This window comes from Alligator mississippiensis, chromosome 3 (genome assembly GCF_030867095.1).
Source record: "Alligator mississippiensis isolate rAllMis1 chromosome 3, rAllMis1, whole genome shotgun sequence".
Taxonomy (NCBI): domain Eukaryota; kingdom Metazoa; phylum Chordata; order Crocodylia; family Alligatoridae; genus Alligator; species Alligator mississippiensis.
In genome coordinates, this window is record NC_081826.1 from 113,709,036 (window position 1) to 113,729,315 (window position 20,280).

At 41.9% G+C, this 20,280-nt stretch overlaps 1 protein-coding gene across 1 annotated transcript in view; it reads right to left on the reverse strand.

Annotated features, from left to right (window-relative positions):
• PARD6G (par-6 family cell polarity regulator gamma) overlaps positions 1-20,280 on the reverse strand; it is a 98,595-nt gene that overhangs the window by 57,674 nt on the left and 20,641 nt on the right. Inside the window, exon 2 of the mRNA XM_019490490.2 lies at positions 17,754-17,976. Coding sequence (XP_019346035.1) covers positions 17,754-17,976 — 223 coding nt within the window. The remainder of the gene's footprint in view (positions 1-17,753; positions 17,977-20,280) is intronic.

Here is a 20,280-nt window from a genome sequence, read left to right on the forward strand (position 1 = left end):
AGCAGCTCAATGCACTGAGAAGAACCCCATCTGTTTCCTTTGAACATGACTTAAAACACAGCCTCTCCTGCAGAGCTCCAAGGTTAACAAGATGTGTATGACATGCAATCTGCAGTCAACCTGCAGCCCAGCTGTTCTCTGGCCCCCACCCCCTTCCCCAGTGGACCTCTTTTATTCAGAACATGTGAGTAAGGGCTCAGATAAGAACGTAAGATCATAAACAGTGCCATACTGGGTCAGACCAATGGTCAATCTCACCTAGTAACCTGTCTCTGACATACAAGAGGGGGCAGTGAAAGAGGGGTGTTGCTAGTAAGCTATGGTCGAGGTTCTATGAGAAGTCATTGGCGAAGGGAGCCTGTCAGAAGACTCTTGCTGTGCTGAAATGGATTTACCTCAATCCATACCTCAATCCCTTGGTATTTAAGACAGGAGAGGAGATGGTTTCCTACAGATGATAAAGGCATGACTGCGCTCAGTAACACAGATATTCTGGACACATGGGAAGCTACAGAGGAGCTGGTAGATGCAGTTTGGTGAAAGCTATTGGAATCTCCAATTTTAACCATGATCGGATCAAGAGGTTTTTGAACAAGCCTGGGTTAAAATAAATCTGCAATGAACCAGACTATTATCCATCCTTCACACAAGAAAAACTGATCAAGTCTTGCCGGACCAAAGGGATTGGTTCTCCTGACAGGCCATGGGCTAAACTAAAGGACCCTTCTCCTAGATACCCTCAAGATTAAAGAAATTGCAGCTAAGCATAAAAAACAAAACAACAGCAGGTTCTGATCCTGTTTCTTTTCAGAGAAACATGACTGTGATTCCCAAGTCTGTTACACCACCCTTTAGCCAAGAGAACTTCAAGGTGTTTGACCTTTAATCGACTAAAGAAGAGCTTTAAGAGGAACTGGAGGGTCTGTGTAATGAGCATGTGCATAGATTATAGAGTCAGAAGGGACCCAATGGATCATTGTGTCCATCCCCCTGCCCCTGGCAGGAAAGAGGACTGAGGTCAGATGACCCCAGCCAGGTGATTGTCAAGCCTCCTCTTGAAGACCTTCAAGTTAGGTGATAGTGATATCCCATTCCAGACTCTGGCCACCCAAACTGTAAAAAATTTCTTCCTAATGTCTAACCTAACTCTACTCTCCACTAGTTTGAACCCATTATTCCTACTTACTCCCTGGGGCACTCTGGTAAACAGTGCATCCCCAATTCCCTGCTGTCCTCCCCTGCAGAACTCACAAAGACTCCCTCTCTATGCTGCGTATTAAAAGTCTCAAGCCATTCACCAGAGCTTAAGAAGAATAACTTTCCCTGTTCCTCTCTCTTGATATTCATCTTCCTCACTGGATTTAACTTTCTTTTGCCAACATGTGCGTGTTCAGTTTTCGAAGGAGGAAATTCTACAACAGCCTTGTCTCTGACTAGCAGTAATAAATACTTTAAAAGGAGGGCATATGAACGGGGTAGATCTAGAATGATCTATCCTCTGTCATACCCTCCAAGGTAACAACTATCATTGGCTTTGGTAAGTCAGAAAACTCAACCTTTCCTGTTCTGTTTAATAGCTGATAATGGATCCACCATCCATCCTACTGTTTATTCCCTTTTTGAATCTAGCTATATGATCTATCTGCCTCTACAACCTCCTGTGGCAACAAGTTCCACAAGTTAGCTATGGAAAAAAGTACTTTGTTGGTTTTCAACTTGACTCCTGCCAATTTCAGTGGATCTACCCTCATTTTAGTATTCTGGTGAATAACTGCTCTCTATTCGCTTTGTTTGAACCTTCATAATTTTATAGACTCCAACTGTATCCTCCCTCATATCCTAAATGCATCACGAGAATCATCTTTAGAATTATTTGGGGGAAGTCAACATATAAAAAAAAAAAGAAAGCAACTTAGGCTTGGTATAACACACAGATGCCCTCCAAAACAAATGCAAAAATGGTTCTACTGGCATAAAGGAGTCAACCCCCAAACCATGAGAACTAGAAGTGAACTAAATGTCTCTATTCAACCTTGCTAATTCCTTTGAACACAAACAATAAGCATGCAAATCTTTCAGTATGCAAGGTCAATGCTAATGTACAAACTGTTGCATATCTAACCCCTACAAAGCATGCCAGTAATAGATTCCTGTAGCCAGAAGGACAGCCAACAATATTAGGGAGAGAAGCAAGCAGAACTTACTTAACCCTTTGCAAGAATGAAAACAGGCATCAAAAGGAGCCTCCAATCGGTAGACTCATTTTGGACCAGAATACATCACAGGCAACTGCTAAATCTATGCCTCTCTTTTAAGGGAGATTTTTTATGAATTCCAGATTTCAAACTCTGGTGGGAGTTCCCAGGTGGCTCTGCTAAATACTATCACAACTTTTTTCTTAGTGTGCCAGCACAAATCTGTCTGAAGAAATGTCTCTTCATGGTGGAGTTGCCAAAAGAAATGGGAGTCATCTGCTCTCTGCCTTAATGCATAGGGTCAATTCTTGGTTCAGAGTTGCTGCCTGACCACTGTAGTTTTAACTGAAATTATGGAAAAAGACTGCTTACATACAGTTTGTGACCACCTCTGTTCAAGGACTGCAATGCATCTAGTGTAAAACAATAATAAGCAACTGTGGACATCCCTGGGGGAGGAGCTGAGTATCACTGTAAAAGGAAATGCAGGACTGGGGATGGAGTTTATTTTGCAACAACACTAAGCGTTTTCCCTGGTATCAGCCCCACAAGCTTCAAGGGAAGCAAGAACTCCTTTTGTTCATAATAAATACCACACTATAAAGTATGTCCCTAGAGGAACAGATAGTGGGTACAGTCCTTTCCTCAGACTTCAATGGCTGAAATAAGAGTTTGTGTGTACCTGAGCATGGCCTCAGTGTTCAGGAGCAAAAGGCAGATGAGAAAAAAAAACGTTTTTTTTTTTAATTCTTAATTTCCTGTTTTTCATATTTAGGACCCAGTGTGATGATAGATAAATTGAAGAGGTCACAAAGACACCAGCCACACAGAATTACTAAGTCTACAAAAACAAAGAACCAGATGTACTGCTGGTGCTTGTTCTGCTTATAACAATAATAGCCTGGGCAGGAGGGAGGTACAGAGAGAGGGAACTAAATACACTCTGGTGATACCTGTGACCAGAATTAGCGTTTCCAGTAATCCTTGCAAAGTCTGAGCCCAGTAGCACCCCACCAGCAGTGTATTACATCAATTATTAACAGTGCAGGGGCAACCTTTAGGACATAACCTTTCAGGTCTAGTGAACTGAGCTGACAAAGAGAGACTTCATGTGGTTACCCACATGAGAAGCAATTCTCATGAGGCAACTTTGCCAATGAAGAAATGACCTTTCAACTGTAGCCTTGCAGGATTCAAGTTCAGTTTAATGTAGGAAAAGCAGCTGTGGCATTTTGCATGTGCAATGAAGGTCAGATCATTATTCATTGGGACCTGTTGTCTGATTAGTTGCACCCTCCATGAAAGATCCTCCATCAGACTTAGAGTGCACAGCCAGGCACACTAACACTGGCACATTTCTGCACGTGCATAGCTTTGCCTCTCACCTCCACAGCACTAGTTTAATTCTGACTCAGAGAACATCACCACTGCAGTTCCTGCCAGCATCCTTCATTTGCCTTTGCAGATCCACCAAAAAACGCTGACCAGAACTGATCCAGTAGCACCAGAGAGATGTACTGAGGAAGGTAACTTGGGAGCCTAAGTCCCAACAGGACTCACACACCTTGGAAAGTATTAACCAAGTCTTCTTTGTTGAATCAGCAAATACAAGTATCAGCTTCCCACCATTGCCTGACCAATCTTTCTGCCCATGAAAGAAACTGCTCTCCAGTATCACTGCTCCCTGACCTCTGTTAAAAGTACCTGTTATATAGGTGACAGTTCTGGCACACTTTTGGTTGTACAAAAAGCTGCCCATTAAGAGCTGTACCATCTCACAACCATTAATAGTTTTCAATTTGGTTTAGTTATAAACTAGCACCTTGTAGGATTAATCGTACAAATATTATAATAATATTTAAAAAAAAAAATCAGCATCACTTTTAATCCAGCTCTGCACTTGTACTGTAGTTATTTCCCTAAAGAAGGGCTGATTCTCACTGGATAGTAACCGCTAAAACACAATGATTTGCAACTAACTATAGACTTTTTAGCAAATTTGATACTGTTTGCCAACCAGAAGGCTATAATAGACCTATCCATGTTTTATTTGGACAATTATTTCTTAATGCAAACAGACTCAGATGCTTAAATACTTTACATTGTATTATGTTAGAAAATAGTGAATGGTGCATTTTTTTAAAACTTGCAAGTAGCATCAAGCTATAGTTAGACGAAAACTGGTATTTGATTAAAAATGCACAAAAATATCTTCGTTAAAATACCTGGAGAGTTCATATATAAAAAGCATAGCAAAAATCTCTTCTGCATTTAAAACTGATTCATTAAGCAGATAAGGGATTGTCTTCAGTTAGTGAACTGAACTTACTGTTTTGGTTACCTACAAGATTTTGGAATGTACTGACCTTGTGCACTCACACCTCATTTTTAATCATAGTTTGGAGGAAGAAAATGAGCTTTTGTGCTTTTCCAATCCCCCAACTGGTTTCTCAACTTTGAATGAATGAATCATTCAAGCAAACAAGTTGAATAAAGCAAAATGAAGAAGATATTCTGTTCTGCTGCAGCTGCCTCTGGTGCAGATGCCGAAAGCTGACAGGACCTAGCCCTTCAATAAATCCTGTTTCCAGGTATTTAGTCAATGATTTCCAGAAATTCAGTGGTTACAGACTTAAAAATCTCAGCAGCAGATGCTTGATTTTAATTTAATTTCAATTTTAGTAAGCTCCAACACCTTTAAAAGGCTGCCAATTGTAAAAGGTTTATTATAAAATGAAACATTAAAATACAATTACAATAAAAATTTAAGAAACAAAAATCAGATTAAAAAAAGCACACTTTTTTTCTGCCCTCCCAATCTGAAAAATGAGACAAAGGAGAAAACCCAGAACCTGTCATCTCTAGTAAGAAAAAATTCCCCCCAATTACAGACCCTCTATAATGACTGCTGCTTATTTAACACTCAAATGCTATTAGTCCTATAGGACAGCAGCCCCAGCTCCTTCCCAGTAGAACTCATTTTCACGTTGCAGGAAGCACACTAGAAAAAGGACGTTTGCTTAATATGGTAGCAAATAAGTTTTCATTAAACACAGCATATCAGCATAATTCAAAGATACCTTACAAGCAACAGACAGACCAAGTGAGATAAAGAAGAGATGCAGGGAACGTGGAAAGCAGCAAGGAAAAAAGCTAAAAAATATATACTAAAAAAACCTGGTTTAACAAAAATGTGTTTGTTATGACAATTTTATCCTTTATTAAAAGAAAAGTCAATTTGCTGGAAGGAAGAAAAAAGCAAGGGCAACTCCATGGTTTTCTAGGTTAATAGTTTCCTTTTTACTCTCAGGGGATTCATCTCCACTCCAAAGATAGATAGCATAGGAAAAAATAAAAGATTCAAGTGGATGAACACCAGAAGGAGGTTCAAGAAAGTTCACTATTTTTCAGTAGTTTGCCTTTTGGAACGTTTACAGATATTTTGGATGCTTGATCAGGAGAACAGTTAAACTGGAAAAGTTAATCACTGTATTATAATGCCGGCAGTCAAGGGGAAAAGTAGTGTTTGAGTCATTAAAAATGTGGTTGAAAGAAATCCAATATGCAGACAGTTATTTTTAAACACCCACTAATGTACAATTCCCATTACAGACATGCAGTGCCTGTCAGCCACTTCTAATAGCAGTTGTGCAAGGTGTGCATTTCCTGTAGGATTTTCTTGGGAGAGGATACCAAAGAGCAGAATCCTGAGCTACTGTGTGCAGCTGCACTTCTCAAATCTCCCCCATCTCAACACCAGAGCTTCTTTGAATTTGCAAGGTGCCATCTGGAATATATATCAGGAGTAATGTACAATGGTTTTCATTATTAGTCTATGCTGTATCACTTTTCATCAGTAAGAAAACAGAAATTATAGCTATGCAGAACAGAGAAAATAAACCTAACTATGAGTGGGAAATAATTCCTTTGCTTTTGATGGCTGGGGAAAGGAAAATAAAACAGTGAACCTGTCCTAATACTGGATCTTAATTAGAGTGGATTTTTTGACAAAAACCTTCCTCAACATCCATTTAATTTTGACACTTTCTGTTAGGATCTCTTTTACCACCTCAATGAAAGCAGGGAATGAACTCTGCTTCATGTTCCTTTCTTAACACAGGAAACAGAATGCTTTGGGATAGAAGAAAAGGTAAGGATGAAGAGAAAGTAACCCTTATGTGGACCAGACATTTTTACCAGCATTTAAAAATAGACTTATAGAACTATGATAGCAATCCCTTTGTTAAAACTATAAGGATTTATCTAAGGCACAGTTTTACTTTATTTTCTAAAACTTTTAGCCACTGTTTTAGCTATCACAATAGATTTTTTTTAATAGACCTAATGTAAATTTTAAAATACCACTTGATTTGATGTTCATAATACTGTTAACATGGAAAACATCACTATTTAAATGTGGAAAGGAAATTTAGTGCAACTGTCTCAAATTCCACTAGTCTTTTGCCCATGCAGGATAGCAGTACTTTTACAAGTCTTTATTTCTGAATTATTTGGCCTGTACCATCTACCACAAATTACCTCTGAAAATGTACCCAGCTCCTTCTGGCAACCTCAGTGTGCAAATACAAATTACAGACTTGCAACAGTAATCTAATTTTGTAGACTGTCCTTAATTTCTATCCCCAACTCTTCTGTGAGCACTTAATATTTTAACTGGACCCAGTTTTGCTAATAGTAAGAATGTAAGCAGGAATCCTGATTCTACACTAAACTCTACACTGAAACATGAAAACCCATATTCTAAAAGTCAGAGGTATTTCAAGGAAGAGGAGAGGCAGAACTCTTCCTTAACTCTACTCAGCTGCTGGAGGTATCACTATGTCAAAAGCAAAACCCAAGGCTGTTTTGTGTCTGTGCCTGGCAAGCTGCAGAGACAATGTTATGTTTTTTAGTGGTTTAAAACTGATGACTATCCACCCCTGTCGTTTACACAAGAAAGGTACAGCACAAAGTCACACAGCCCTCCTAAGAACAGCAAGAACAGAAGATTTAAGGAGTTCTATTTTACTCAGATTTATTATACTCATCTATAGATACTAACAGAGTAGAACAGTGCAAGAGTTACCTGGCTCAATAACCATACAAATCAACCTCCAGATCATACACATGAAAAATGTTGCAGGCCTACCAGCATCAACTAAACCTTTAACTGTTCTGGTGACTGCTCCTGTCCTCGAAACTTAGTTCAGACGAGGGAAACCGTCTTTTAAAAAGAGAACATGCACTTAAAAAACAGAAGACAAGCACAGACAAGATTCATGTTTTTAAGTATTAGATGTTCTAGGCGAGCCCGCCTGCAGTCTAAGATTCACCTCGACCAGCTCAGGTGTTGTAGTGAGTTTTGCCCACCTATAATAGCGTTTGGGCATGTTAATGAACATGTTTTTATGAGACAATTTCTCTTGGGATACGAGACCAGGAAAGAGATGCATTATCTCTAATAGAACAGGCAAACTCATTCAGAGGAGATAAAATTATCAAGGGAGGACGCACATTTGGAGAGAGCTAGCATGTGTTTTGTGTTAATTTAGACATTAGACAACATTAGTTGTCTAATGTTAATTTAGACATTAGACAATAGTAGTTAGCTACTAGTGCTGAGAGCAGTATTAGACCCTAAATAAACAGCTTAATAGATAATCACTTGTGGGAGAGTCAATGAGAATGAGCCAGAGTGTTTTATTGTGTTTTGTTTCGAAGGGGCAGGGGACAGGGATGTGTTAGCTTTAGGAACAGATCCGCCGCCCATTCAAAGAATGCACCTTACAGAGACCAAGTTTTCAAGTTCCACTTATGCAGGTTAAAACCAGTCAACTCTAGACCAGTCCTAATCACCCTGCATGCAACTCAGCCATAAAAGTTGCTCCCAACCATCTTGTGCTGTTCAGTTCCACAGCTCTCTGGCCAAAGCACTCAGCAGTAGTCATCAACACTACATACTGCACCACATAGGCCAGGGACCCACACACCAAAGTACCGCTGATCTCTGAAAGTGGCCAATACCAGTGGCAGTGACTCTAGCACCTTCACCTGACTATGGAGTAAAACTGCCCAGCATTTTCACATGACTGGCTTGTGTGCGCCCTGCAGTATCAGGTGCTATATCCACACCTATATTAACTTTAGATGTTTGTGCTATCTAAGGACAGAAGCATCTGACCCTTTTTTGAATCCAGCTAAGTTCTTTGCTTCAGTGAGCAGCACAAATTACCCATGTACAACAGCACTTATCAGTTTTAACTTGGTTTTTCAATTTGATGAACCATGTTCCTGTTCTGAGACTGTGAGAACAGACCATTAGGAATGCTCAATTCACCTTCTCTACGCACCATTTGCTTTCTACACGTTCTTTACGTCCCCTCAAAATACAGAAGCACCTTTTTAAGCCTCTAGAAAGCTAGATCAGGAAAAAAAATCTGATGCAACGCAGGAGAAAAATCTATTACACCTGCTGCCACAGGAGCAGGGCTTCAGCGTCCTTCATTACTAGGGGTCTACTTAAATCATGGGGGACCTATCAATTTTCGCAGGTTGACTGAGGCATAAGATACTAATTCCGTGGTCATTCGCAGCGGCCATGCCCCCTCTGATTAGAGGAGAGGCCCGTGGGGGAAGAGGGACAACGGGGCAGCCACCATCTTGACTACTCGCTGACCTTCATGCGGCCCCACCCCTCAGCGCTGATTGGTGGAGAGGCCATGGTGGGGCAGAGGAGGGACAAGAGGGCAGCCACCATCTGGTCTGCTGCCCTTCATGTCAGCTCACTAGCTGGCACCTTCCCACCAGTGAGGACCACTAGCTCCCATTGAGGAAGCCAGTATTTTATTTTTTATTAAGTTTGGTTGTTGTTTTTGTTGATTTTGTGGACAACCCCAGATTGGGCAGGTTCTGCGAAATCTGTGAATTAAGAAGGTCCCTATTGATTTCCTTGTTAGATACCAACAATGTTCAGCAAGAGAAATCCCTCCTGTTTGCTCACATGCTAAGGCATATCCATGTCAGCTGGTAAAGTCATTAACCTACCATTTCTGAAGTAGCTCTTAAACAGCTGGCAGTCGCTCCCAAAAGAGTCCTGGAGACCCATTTACAGTACAAAAGAATATCTCCTGTTTAAACAACTCCAAATGTACCTGATCTGCCCACACACACGGCACATAGCTAAAAACAGTTTTGGATATAGATTTTATTTTGGATGCTGCTTCAAAGTCACTCCTCTGGCCACACACATGTAGTCTGACACCCAATCACCACTGCTGGGGATTATCTGCTTAAAAACATGAAAGGCCATAAAAAAAGACCATCAATATTTTAGACAGGCCTCGGCTTCTTTCCCATTAGATTTCTTGTATCATAAATCCTGAAGATCATACTAGGGAGAGAGTTTTTTAACAAAAGCTGCTAAGCACGGATAGTGGCACATTGAGCAGCTTAGGACTTTACCAGAAATCAGAGGGGACATGGTAGTAGTCTTTTGTTACAAGCACAAACCGCAGTTTGACACATCTGTCGCTGTATCTAACTGGGGCAATGGACTATTCAGAAGGTTTGTTAAAACCAACTAATCTTCAGGGACTTGATCCAAGGCACACTGATATCAAAGATTTCAGTGGGCTTCAGATTGGGCCTCACAAACTTTATGCCTAGAGAGCAAGTGAGGCAAGGAAGCAAGAACAATCATCTTCAGTAGATTGATTTCATGTGAAATAGAGAATCAAAACAGGTCGAAGATGAATGCCAAGTATAACCAAGTTTAAGAACAGACCTACATAACTTTAACATAAAAAAAACAAACACCCACAAGTACAAACAGGTTAAATAAGCCCCAAATAGTAATGGAACCATTTTATTTCCTCTTTCATTCTACTACAGAAGTCTTCTAATGCCAAGTTCTGGCACTAAACAGTATCGCAATCAACAGCTGCTGTGTTCGCAGTTTTTCCCTAGAAAGCTATCTAGGATCTCATTCCCCTTAAATTTATAGGGCACGTTGTGGCTGATTGTTTTGATAGGAAGCTTCTTGACTTTTTCCAGCATCGTTGCTTTGCCCCTGCTGGGATTCTTATGGGATAGATGTGAATTTAGCCTCTCCATCACCCCATGTCTCTTCCCCCTTCCCTGAAAAATGAGGCCCAGGTGTGAACTCTTAAAAAAGGTCCAATTATATGGTATTTTCATTACACCAAATTTTCAGTGACAATCACAGCAGACAAACAATAGGGCTGTCCAAGCAGTGGTCCATGTGGGGACTAAGTCAGGGGTGGGCAATTATCTCGGGCAGAGGGCAGCTTACTGAGTTTTGGCAAGCCATCGAGGGCCGCATGCCAGGCAGCCAGGCATAGATAAATATTAATTTTCTAAATTTTCAAGGGGCTCGTCAGGCCAGATAGAATGGCTTGGCGGACCACATCCGGCCCGCGGGCTGCATTTTGCCCACTTCTGGGCTAAGTTGTGGCCCCTAGGCTCCAAATTGGTTGGACAACTCTGCCATAAAGCACAGAGGCTTCCATTTACTCACATGTTCAGTCTTTTCCGCCCTTCCCTAAGGACAATGCATCTAAAAGAACTTGTATCTGGCTTATGGCCAGGATAGCAAGAGCTGGTAGAGCATACGTGGAGACAAGATGTGGTCAATGACAGATCCAGGGTTGAACACATCAAGCTGAAGAGGGCATCCCATTTTGTTTTAGATGTTCCATCTTCTGCCTGCTATTTCTAAGGCTCCCATTACCAAACCAGAGAATAGTCTCAGTTCAGCTAAAAACCAAACTCAGTGACAGTAAAATGTTGGAATTCATTATGCTCTGTAGGACTACATGATAAGCCTCTTTCTTTCAACGTAAGTCTCAAAGTTCTTGTACCTATTGTTCAATGATCCACACACATTGTCTGCTTAAACAGACACCCCAAGTATAACTTCAAGCAGGTTACTTGACAAATACTGTTCCTATCTCTCTCGTCTCCTTAGTTTCCTGGGAATTCTCCTCTTGAGAAACTTTCTCAATAAAAGGAGAGGTATTAGGCCCTGGAATGGGGGCATCTGCTGGAAGGCAGATGCAGCCATGCTAGATCCTAACTCTTGTACCTGGCTTTGGGATGCTACAAAAGCTTCGAAACAGCTGTGGATCTTGCCACTTTTCTTTATCTCTCTCTCCTTACAGGGAAAGGGTACAGTATAGTACAGAGGAAAGTTACTCCAACCTGGGACTGAGGTGCAGGTAGACTATGCACAGACTGATTTCCCCACCTACCACCTATGAGTTCTAACCTGCAGAGCTTTAGGCACAAGTAAAGGAATAAAGAGAGAGAGAGAGAGAGAGAGAGAGTATATAGGAGGCAGGTCCCCTGCACCCCGCCCTTGCTCCCCCACTATACACAAAAGGTCTCTTGTAAATGAACCCCTGGGGGCTGATGGAGAAGAGACAGTCTGGTTATCAGCTCTGAATTCCACAGCCCCAACCGCCTCCCCTTCAGTCACCAGAACTATTCTGGCTTTCCATCAGCAAAGCAGCAGGATTGCTCTTGTCCCACTGTATTCCCCATGCAGATTTTTGCCAGCATCTTGAAGCAGCGAATAATCCTCGCCAGTTATTTATTTTATGCAGAGTTCATTCCACGGATATTTGTTGTGTGGGTGACAGTAGTTTCTACTCTCTTTTTTGTTTAGAGTTTCTAATTTTAATCTGGTTACAATGAGACAGTGGATACTAGAACCTCTGAGTTTTCACCCAGCTTGCTACGATCACCTGAAAGAACTTCTACTGGATCTCTGCACCCTGTTAGTAAAGGTCAGGGAACATTTTGGCATGAGGCATGGGGCTTATGATGAAGAAATCAGCCTGGAGCTGCAAATTCTTCCATTTATTAATTCCATTAATTTTTCTTGGTTGCTATTAGCATAATGAGGTTTGAACAGACACTGTAGCAGTAGGAGCCAGGGACAGTGGGTGGGTAAATGACTAACAAAATCTCATTTGAAAGAAACATTTTTCAGTTTAATAAAATGGAATGGTAATGATTGTAAACAGCTGAAGAGCATTGATGTGCTTTTTATTCTTCATAGTTGTCAACAAAATCTGTTTCTGTTTAACTCTGTTTCTGAAGCTCATCTTCATGTTTATAATGGCAAATCCTGTAGTGACAGAAGGTTTTAAAATTTACATTCCACTATCTTGTAGTATTTACAATATCTGATCAGTTTCTTCAGCCAGCTTCCTAGTATAGAGAACAAGAGTTCATTTACTCTCCAAAAATTGATGTAAAACACATCTAGAACTTCCTATGTTGTTATCTCATATTTGTGATACCAGTAGTTTCCCCTGTAGCAAGCACTTGTCACAAGAGAAGGAGTTTTAGATGTGGTGATGCTGATTATTGCAGAGCAAAGGGAATCTTAGGGCTAGATGCTCAGCTGGCATAAATAAGCTTTCTACACACAGAGTCAGAGGAGCTATGTGGCTCTGTAGCAACTAAGACTCTTTCTCTAATCTTGGAAGGCAAGTCATAAAAGAACTGGCCGGTTTGTGTTTTTTAAGAGCCCTATTTAAGATCCTCATGTGCTGTATTCCCAATGTGGGATCTTATACACGCATACATATATACAATGGGGTATGTGTGTGTGTGTAAGTTCCCACAATGAAAATACAGCACATGAGGAGCTTAAATAGGACTCTAAAAAAACTCCAAATTGGCCAGTTCTTCTATGTATGTGCGTGTACAGTGTGTACACTGTAATTCTGAAGGCTAAGCAATAAACTACTTGCTAACTGTTGTTGCAAAAGATTTCTATAGTCAGTCCTGGAACAATTCAAGTCTAGTAAGTTATAAATCTTCTTTGGACAGCTATAAAAACCGTGTTATTATCAATGCCTCAGATAAGACTGCTAAAGGGGTGTTTGAACTAGAACCTACTGGCTGTTGGCTGCTCCATGTGCACTACTGTTCAAATACTGGGACCAATTCTGCATTCCTAAAGAAACCCAGGCTCGAAGCGACATCAGTGATGGAAGCTGCAAGGCATGCAAAGAATGCAGATTGGGTTCCTCGCTTGAAAGCGCCTTGCTTACTAACAAGGTGCTGATGCTCCATTTGCTGACCAGGGAAGAACTGCATTAGCAAGACTGTGTAAAGTGACTGGAGAGCTGAGCAAGTTCAGGGGGTGAAAAAACAAAACAAAACATAAACCCAGCTGTTACTGAAGTTTGACGTCTAAGTGAGGCTCAGCACAAACAGTAATAACACAAGTAGACTCAGGAGCTAAATAGAAATACAGCATGTTTGCTATGGCCAGACCCTGACCTTATGCCAAATTCTTTTACAGAAACCCAGGAGGACTTGTAGCTAGAATATATTGAACTACCGCCTTGACAAAGTCATTCTGCCCAAACAAGTAGTTGCTTAGTAGTGGTAGGCAACTTCAATTCTTCTGTATGTGCGAGAGGTCACCAGGAGCATCGATGCATACGCCTAGGCAGAAGTACGGAGCAGTAGAGGCTGTCCAGACCCTCCATCCCCCGCTTTAAACCACAGAGACAGAATCCAAAGGCCAGACAGAGTCTGGATGTTCGGTGCCTCGATGGTTGTAGTTACATACACGTCCAGGAACCAAACCTAGGTCTCCCGCACGGCAGACAAGGAATCTACCACTGAGCCACAACAGTGGGTAACTAGTTGTTTATATTTGTTAATATTTATTTAGTAGAGTACCGGGCACAGCTAAAGAAAAGAAGGCTTTTCTTCAAAGTCCTCTCTCCCTTCAGTCAATTAAACAGCAATTGGTACCAAAGCACATTCTGACCTGGGAAACTGAGGTTGTGCATCCTATCTTGGTTCATTCCTCTTTTCACTTATAGTAGATTTACTACTCTGTGCAGTCTTTGGGGAATATGTTGCCAGGGGGCAGGGGATATATCAAACTTTGCAGTATTCCCATTTCAGGACCCAAAATCAGATTAAAACGAAGGATAAAGTGGTTTTCTGCATTGCTTTGGGATGTGCCACTCCCCTGAAAGAACAATATTGTTCCACTCCTCATTACTCCCCTCCACAACTTTTTGATTTTGGTTAGCACTCCTGGTTGAGAACCAATGTTGTACTGCCTCCGCTCACTTCAGTGCTTCTCAACCAGGGTGCTGCCATACACTCCTGCTAGTATTAGTATCAGAGTTTTGGATAGACCTAAAGCAGCCCTATGTAAAACTCCTCTGTGCTGAAGGGGTGGAGAGGGGACAGGAGGGCAAAGAGAGTGGTCTTACCAGCCCAAGGGTGTCCCCGCACCCAGATTCTCCAGTTGAGCAGTGCAAAGGGCTGCCCCATGGCCCAACCTCTGCCTGGGAAGTGCAAAAGGCTGCAAACTGGAGTGTGCACTCTTGCCACAGCCCATTCTGGTCTGATCCCACATGCTCCTCCTGGAAACAGAGGGGTGTAGGACAGTCCCACTTGCCTGCCACCCCTATGTTTCTGGGAGGAGCATGTGGGGTTGAACTGGGAGAAGGTGCAGGAAGAACGTGGACTCCAGGGGCAGCTGATGCCCAATCTGCCTCCACAGAAGGCAGGCAGCTCAGCCTAGCCGTGGTTGTACCCACATCGTGGCACCCCTGGAAGGGGCTCATAGCACCTTTACTGATCTAAAGGAACACCTCCTAAATCAGAGGGAAAGCCACCACAATGCCATCATATAAGGTAAAAGGTAGCAAAGGGAACAGTGGAAGGGCATTAGCGAAGAACATATTCCCAGAAAGAAAATACTCACTTGCACACAGTATTTGGGGAGAGATCCACAAACATCTATTGAGTGTTTCAAGTCCATTTAATAAAAGGTTCCTGTTTATAAAGAAGCTGAAGCCCTGTATTCACTTCGGTGACAGGAATGCTCGGTACTAACCCTAAGACTTGCTCAGGGTGGGAAAGAAGGAAAGATACCATTTGCCAGCTCCCCATTTGTGCTTTTGTCAGGGTGGCTTTTCCACACAATCACAGGAGAGAAAAAACACATTTGGAAACAGGAAAACACAGTTGTAAAGCTCCAGACTTTGGCAAGGGAGTTAGGGCAGGTGTAGAACCTGAAACTACTTTCATTCCTCTTCACCTACAGATTTCAGCTCGACTGTGTCTCTTTATTAAATAGCACCCAATTCACCTCCCTTCACAAGAAATAAGTGAGAGAGATTAGCACCATCTACAACTTTTAAAATGCCAACTAACTCCTAAGCTGTTGTTTCCCTCACCCAACTACTCCACTGATAAACAGAACCCCTGCAACACTGTAGCGGTGCGAGGTCAGAGTTCAGTTGTGACATCAGAGTTCAGCTAGACTTGAGGCTTTCAGCAACAAATTTAAGCAAAGCAAAGACTTGCACAGGGCAGACCCAGAAATGTGTGAAAAAGCTCCAACTGACATAGGCACATCAAAGCCATATAAGTGGTTTCTTATGACCTGTCCTACTAGTGATGTTCACATGACTGCACAGATCTAAGAGTCAGGAATCAAATGTGCATTGTAGAAGGAAGATGTAATAGGATCTCTTGCCCAGCCTTGATATTCAGCTCTGGGCTATGACATGCAAACTAAAGACCCCTCTCTCACCCCTTTTTGCCCCTCCCCTCCATTGTGTATGAACTGAATGAACTTCTCTCCATTGCCAGACTCTTTGCATATTACTACACTGCTATATAAAGTGAGTATTAAATGCTTGCACAAAAGAAACCAGTCCAGAAAGCCCAAGTGATCTGCCTAATGCACACATCAATACCAGAGCCAGAAATATGACAAGAGATTTAACTTCGGATCCTCTGCTTTAAATCACTGTGACATGGCTCCCATGGTTGGTGTTACGTGGCCAGGCAATTCAAAACAAGGTTTTCCTCTACTCCTGCTTGAGTTTAAAATAAATAACATATTTCGTGGTGTATAAATTGAGTTTTGAAGCCCAATTTTTAACTCTTAAAATTCAACTTGGACTTATATACTGTATCACCATCCCCTGCAAGCAGTGCTGGGCTCGGTGCTCAGCTGGCACGGCCAGGCTCAGTGCTTGGCAACACCACTCATAGCAGAGGGGGCTGGACTTGGCACTCAGCTGGTGTGGCCCAGGCAGCGCTGTTCACAGGGGATGGGACATGCCAGCAGAGTGCCAAGCCCAGCGCCACCCGCAGAGGACAGGGATGGGGCCAGGCTCAAAATGCTCGGCTGGTACGATCCCCTCCCCTGCGAGTGGTGCTGCCTGGGCCAGGCCAGCCAAGCCAGTCCCGTCCGCTGTGAGCATTGCTGCAGAGCGCCGACACGGTGCTGCTCACAGGGGTCAGGGCTGGACTTCATACACCATGAAATACAGTAAATAAACACACTATTAGCCAACAGGCACATATGGTGAATCTTTAAAGAAAAGGTACAGAGTGAACAGAAGGTATGAACTGCTTCATTCTCTGTTAAAAATGTGAGAACATTAGTATTTGGAATGTGTAGCTCCTATTAAAACCTGGATGAAGAAACTAAGAGCTATATTTAGTCATACACATCCAGGTCGGCCTGATATTTGAATATTTTTGTATCATGCTCGATTGACCTTTCACAAGAGTGAGAATACCACATTTTAAGGCTTAATTCAGTCTTCTGCCCATGGAGCGATGACATATTTTAACACATCTTCAAACATGACTGAAATGAAACTTTCCAGAATAGCTCTATATACACATCTGCATTCAATAAAGGCACAAATCATTTGGCTAAAGCCAACTCTTTGGGGGGGGGGGGAGGGGGAAGGAAATAAGAAAAAGGCTATCTGAAGATAAAGATGGAACCAAGGTACAGTGATCTCAACTGTTTTTCATTAAAGGTTAGTAACTCAAGGAACAGACCCAGGGCAAGACTGTGCTACACTTTACCCACCTTGAACTTGCAACACTAAGCTGTGTGCTTGGAGTGCTACGAAAAACAAAACAAAGCAAAACAAAAAACCAAAAACCAAACAAAACACCACACTTTTGCATCCTCTTCCGTCCTTTTTGCACTTGATAACTTAAATCCTGGGAGTCTGCTTAAGTTATAACAGTCTGAGAAATTTGTCATTTGGGTTACAATTAGGGTGGCCATCATAGAGGACAGTGCGGTTGTCCCCTGTCCTCTATTGAAACGAAACCCAATTTTCAAGAGAAAAATAGAGGACATAAAGGCATCAGGTTTCATTTCAATAGAAGAGAGTAGCAGAAAACCAGAATGTCCTCTATGATGGCTACCCTAGTTACGATACTGTCGGGTCCCTTCATACCAGTCCTGCATTTGCCAGCCCTCCTTATAAGAGGGTGCTCAAAAGGCAGGCAAGAATACTATCCTTTGTGTGTAGTTTATTCCCATCCCCTGCTCTTAGTTTGTCTTAGGTCTTCTAGACTACAGGTCAGCAAGGGCAGGGACTGTCTGTTTTTTCCCCTGTTTATGTCATACCCATCAAAAGGAGGCCCCAATCCATCCAAGTAGTTTCTGCAGAACGTTCACCCACCACCACCACCACCACGTGATAGAGATTGTCTTGGAAGATTTCTTACCTTGCCTTTGTATAAAAACCCTGAGCAGCGGGTTTGCACTTGAAACTGCCTTGAAGAAGTTATCGTCATTATTAATAGGAAGAAGATCCCCGTGTACATCAGCATACCCAATCATCACCTCCGTACTGGAAATGTGGTGAATGTGAAGAACAAGTTTGTAGAAGTCTTCAAACTTTCCTGGCTTGTAACGATCCAGAGAAAATCTTCTGAATTCTGCTCCAAACTGGAACAAAACAAAAAGGATGTGAATGAACAATACTACACTGCAATATTCAGGTGCTGAAGTCAGTATAGCACTTGTTGCATTTTTCCCTCCCTCTTTATATTGCAAACAGCTGGAAGATACAGTTCCAAATCTACAATTACATTCTTGTACCAGGATTCAGTACAATAGAACTGACTACCCTATAAAAATATTACCCCCATCATCAATTTTAGTTTACCAGCTCCAAAGTCAGCTTAATTGCCCCCTTCCCCCATTTAAAAGTTACCTAAAGGTAATAATAATACATGACTTCAATTGTAGGACTGAAAAATTTAACACCTACAGTTCACTAACAGTGTCTCTGGTAATTACTTATTTCAAAACAAAAACAGAGCAGCATTCTCTACATCCCACTTCAAAAGACAACTACTCAGCTATTCAAACTAGCTTATAAAAAATTCTTCACATCTCCCCAAAAAGGGCACACTAAATTTAAACCACAAAACATTTAGAAAGGTATGATGGGTTTGTGAGAGTACAGCCTGTTATTAAAAAGGGACACAATCACTCTATGTGCTCAAAAGTTTCCTGGTATTTGAGTTGGATGAGAAAAAGTATTCTGATTCCAAGTGAGTTTTTATAGGTTTTGTTACTCTGTCACTTCATTAATTTTATTTTAAATATTTTATGGCTAGCTAAATGCCTACTGTTTTTGTGGGGTCTATACATTTTTTCATGTTCTCACCTCAATCCATAACACCAGGTAAAAAGGAAAATTTGATCCATTATACTTTTATCAAGAACAGATTTTTTAAAAAATCTAGTAGAAAATTCAATTGAATTATTTCTTTTATTTGTCTGTAGAAACATCTCTACCTCTGCTTTCTAATAAAAAGCTTCGCATGCAGTTTCAGAAGCCAAAACATTGTTAAAAATCTGAAAGTGAAATTGGATTATGGAGACTGAACATATGGTACTTTCACTTTTACTCATCAGAAGTCCCAGTAGTTACACCGCTAAAAAAACAAAACAAAACCTAAGTAGGATTCTCATGCTGAATAAAAGGCAGTGGGGTGCTCCAAGTTCCCCACAAGAAAGACCTGCAGCTGTTGTAAGAGGACTGACACTCTCACAAGCCCTGGTATATGGGCCAGGTGGGAAAGAGCCTCTCAGTGTCAGAGTGGATGCTGAATAGAAAGAGTACAGGGCAAGTAGATTCTAGGCACCTCTCCTGATAGTTGGTGACAGGTTGCCTTACATGATTAAATTATGCTCTCCACCAAGGAGTCAGCTACCTTTTCTAAAAGTGGACAAAAGTTTGGCGCGTGGTGGTGGGCTGGGCTGCATCAATACCCTGTTGCTGCTCCACTTCTGCTCCCAATCCCTGCTAATGATGGCTCCTCTGGAAAAAATGTGCTGCTGTAATGCAGTCGAGTCAGAATTTTGACCGGTTGATCTGACAGCGCATTTTCCAGGGGAGGCTGTATTGTGCAGCAGGGAAGGGGTGGGGGGAAGAAGGGGCGGTTGACTGACACAAGAGAAACAGTAGTATAACTTGCGGGCGGAAGGGTCAAGTGGGGCATCATCCCCAAGCACCGAATCAAGAGGGTGCACCACAAGACAGCCCCCAAGGAGCCCACCCTGCTGTCACCACCAGCTTTTGTTGGAGAAGCTTGTGTTGAGGCTGCAGCAGTCCATGTCCCCACCACAGCTGGGAAAGCACCCCCTAACCCTCCCCATGGTGAGGCAAACGCTTGCTCTTACTTTTTTGATGCCATGGATGGGAATCACTGCATTACAGGTTTAAAGAGTACAAAAGAAATGTTATACTGGGTCAGATCCCAGGTTCATCTAGTCCAGTATCCTGCCTCACAGTAGCACAGTAGGGGCTAAGGCGAAGAATGATATGTAGGGCATATCCAGATTGATTCGTCTCCTGCCCCTCTCTCCTACACCTTCTAGCACAGACTTAGGAGGCCTCATTTAGAAGGCTGTGGAGCTCTACTATCATGTTTAATACCTATTCTTCATGAATTTGTTCAATCCTGTTTTGAACCCTATTAAACTATCAGCCTCTATAACATCCTGCGGCAATGAGTTCCACACATTGCACGCTGTGTAGGAGAAAAAAAAATTCCTTTTGCTTGTTTTAAGCCTGCTAACTAATAACTGAATTGTCTCCTCCCCGTACTAGAAGCAGGGGACGTACAATAAAGAAAAATTCCTATTTCTATTCCTATTTCTGTAATATTTGATTGATTTAAATCTCTTTTAAAATTCAACCGGAATTTTCTACAAGGATTTAGGACACTTGAACTGGAA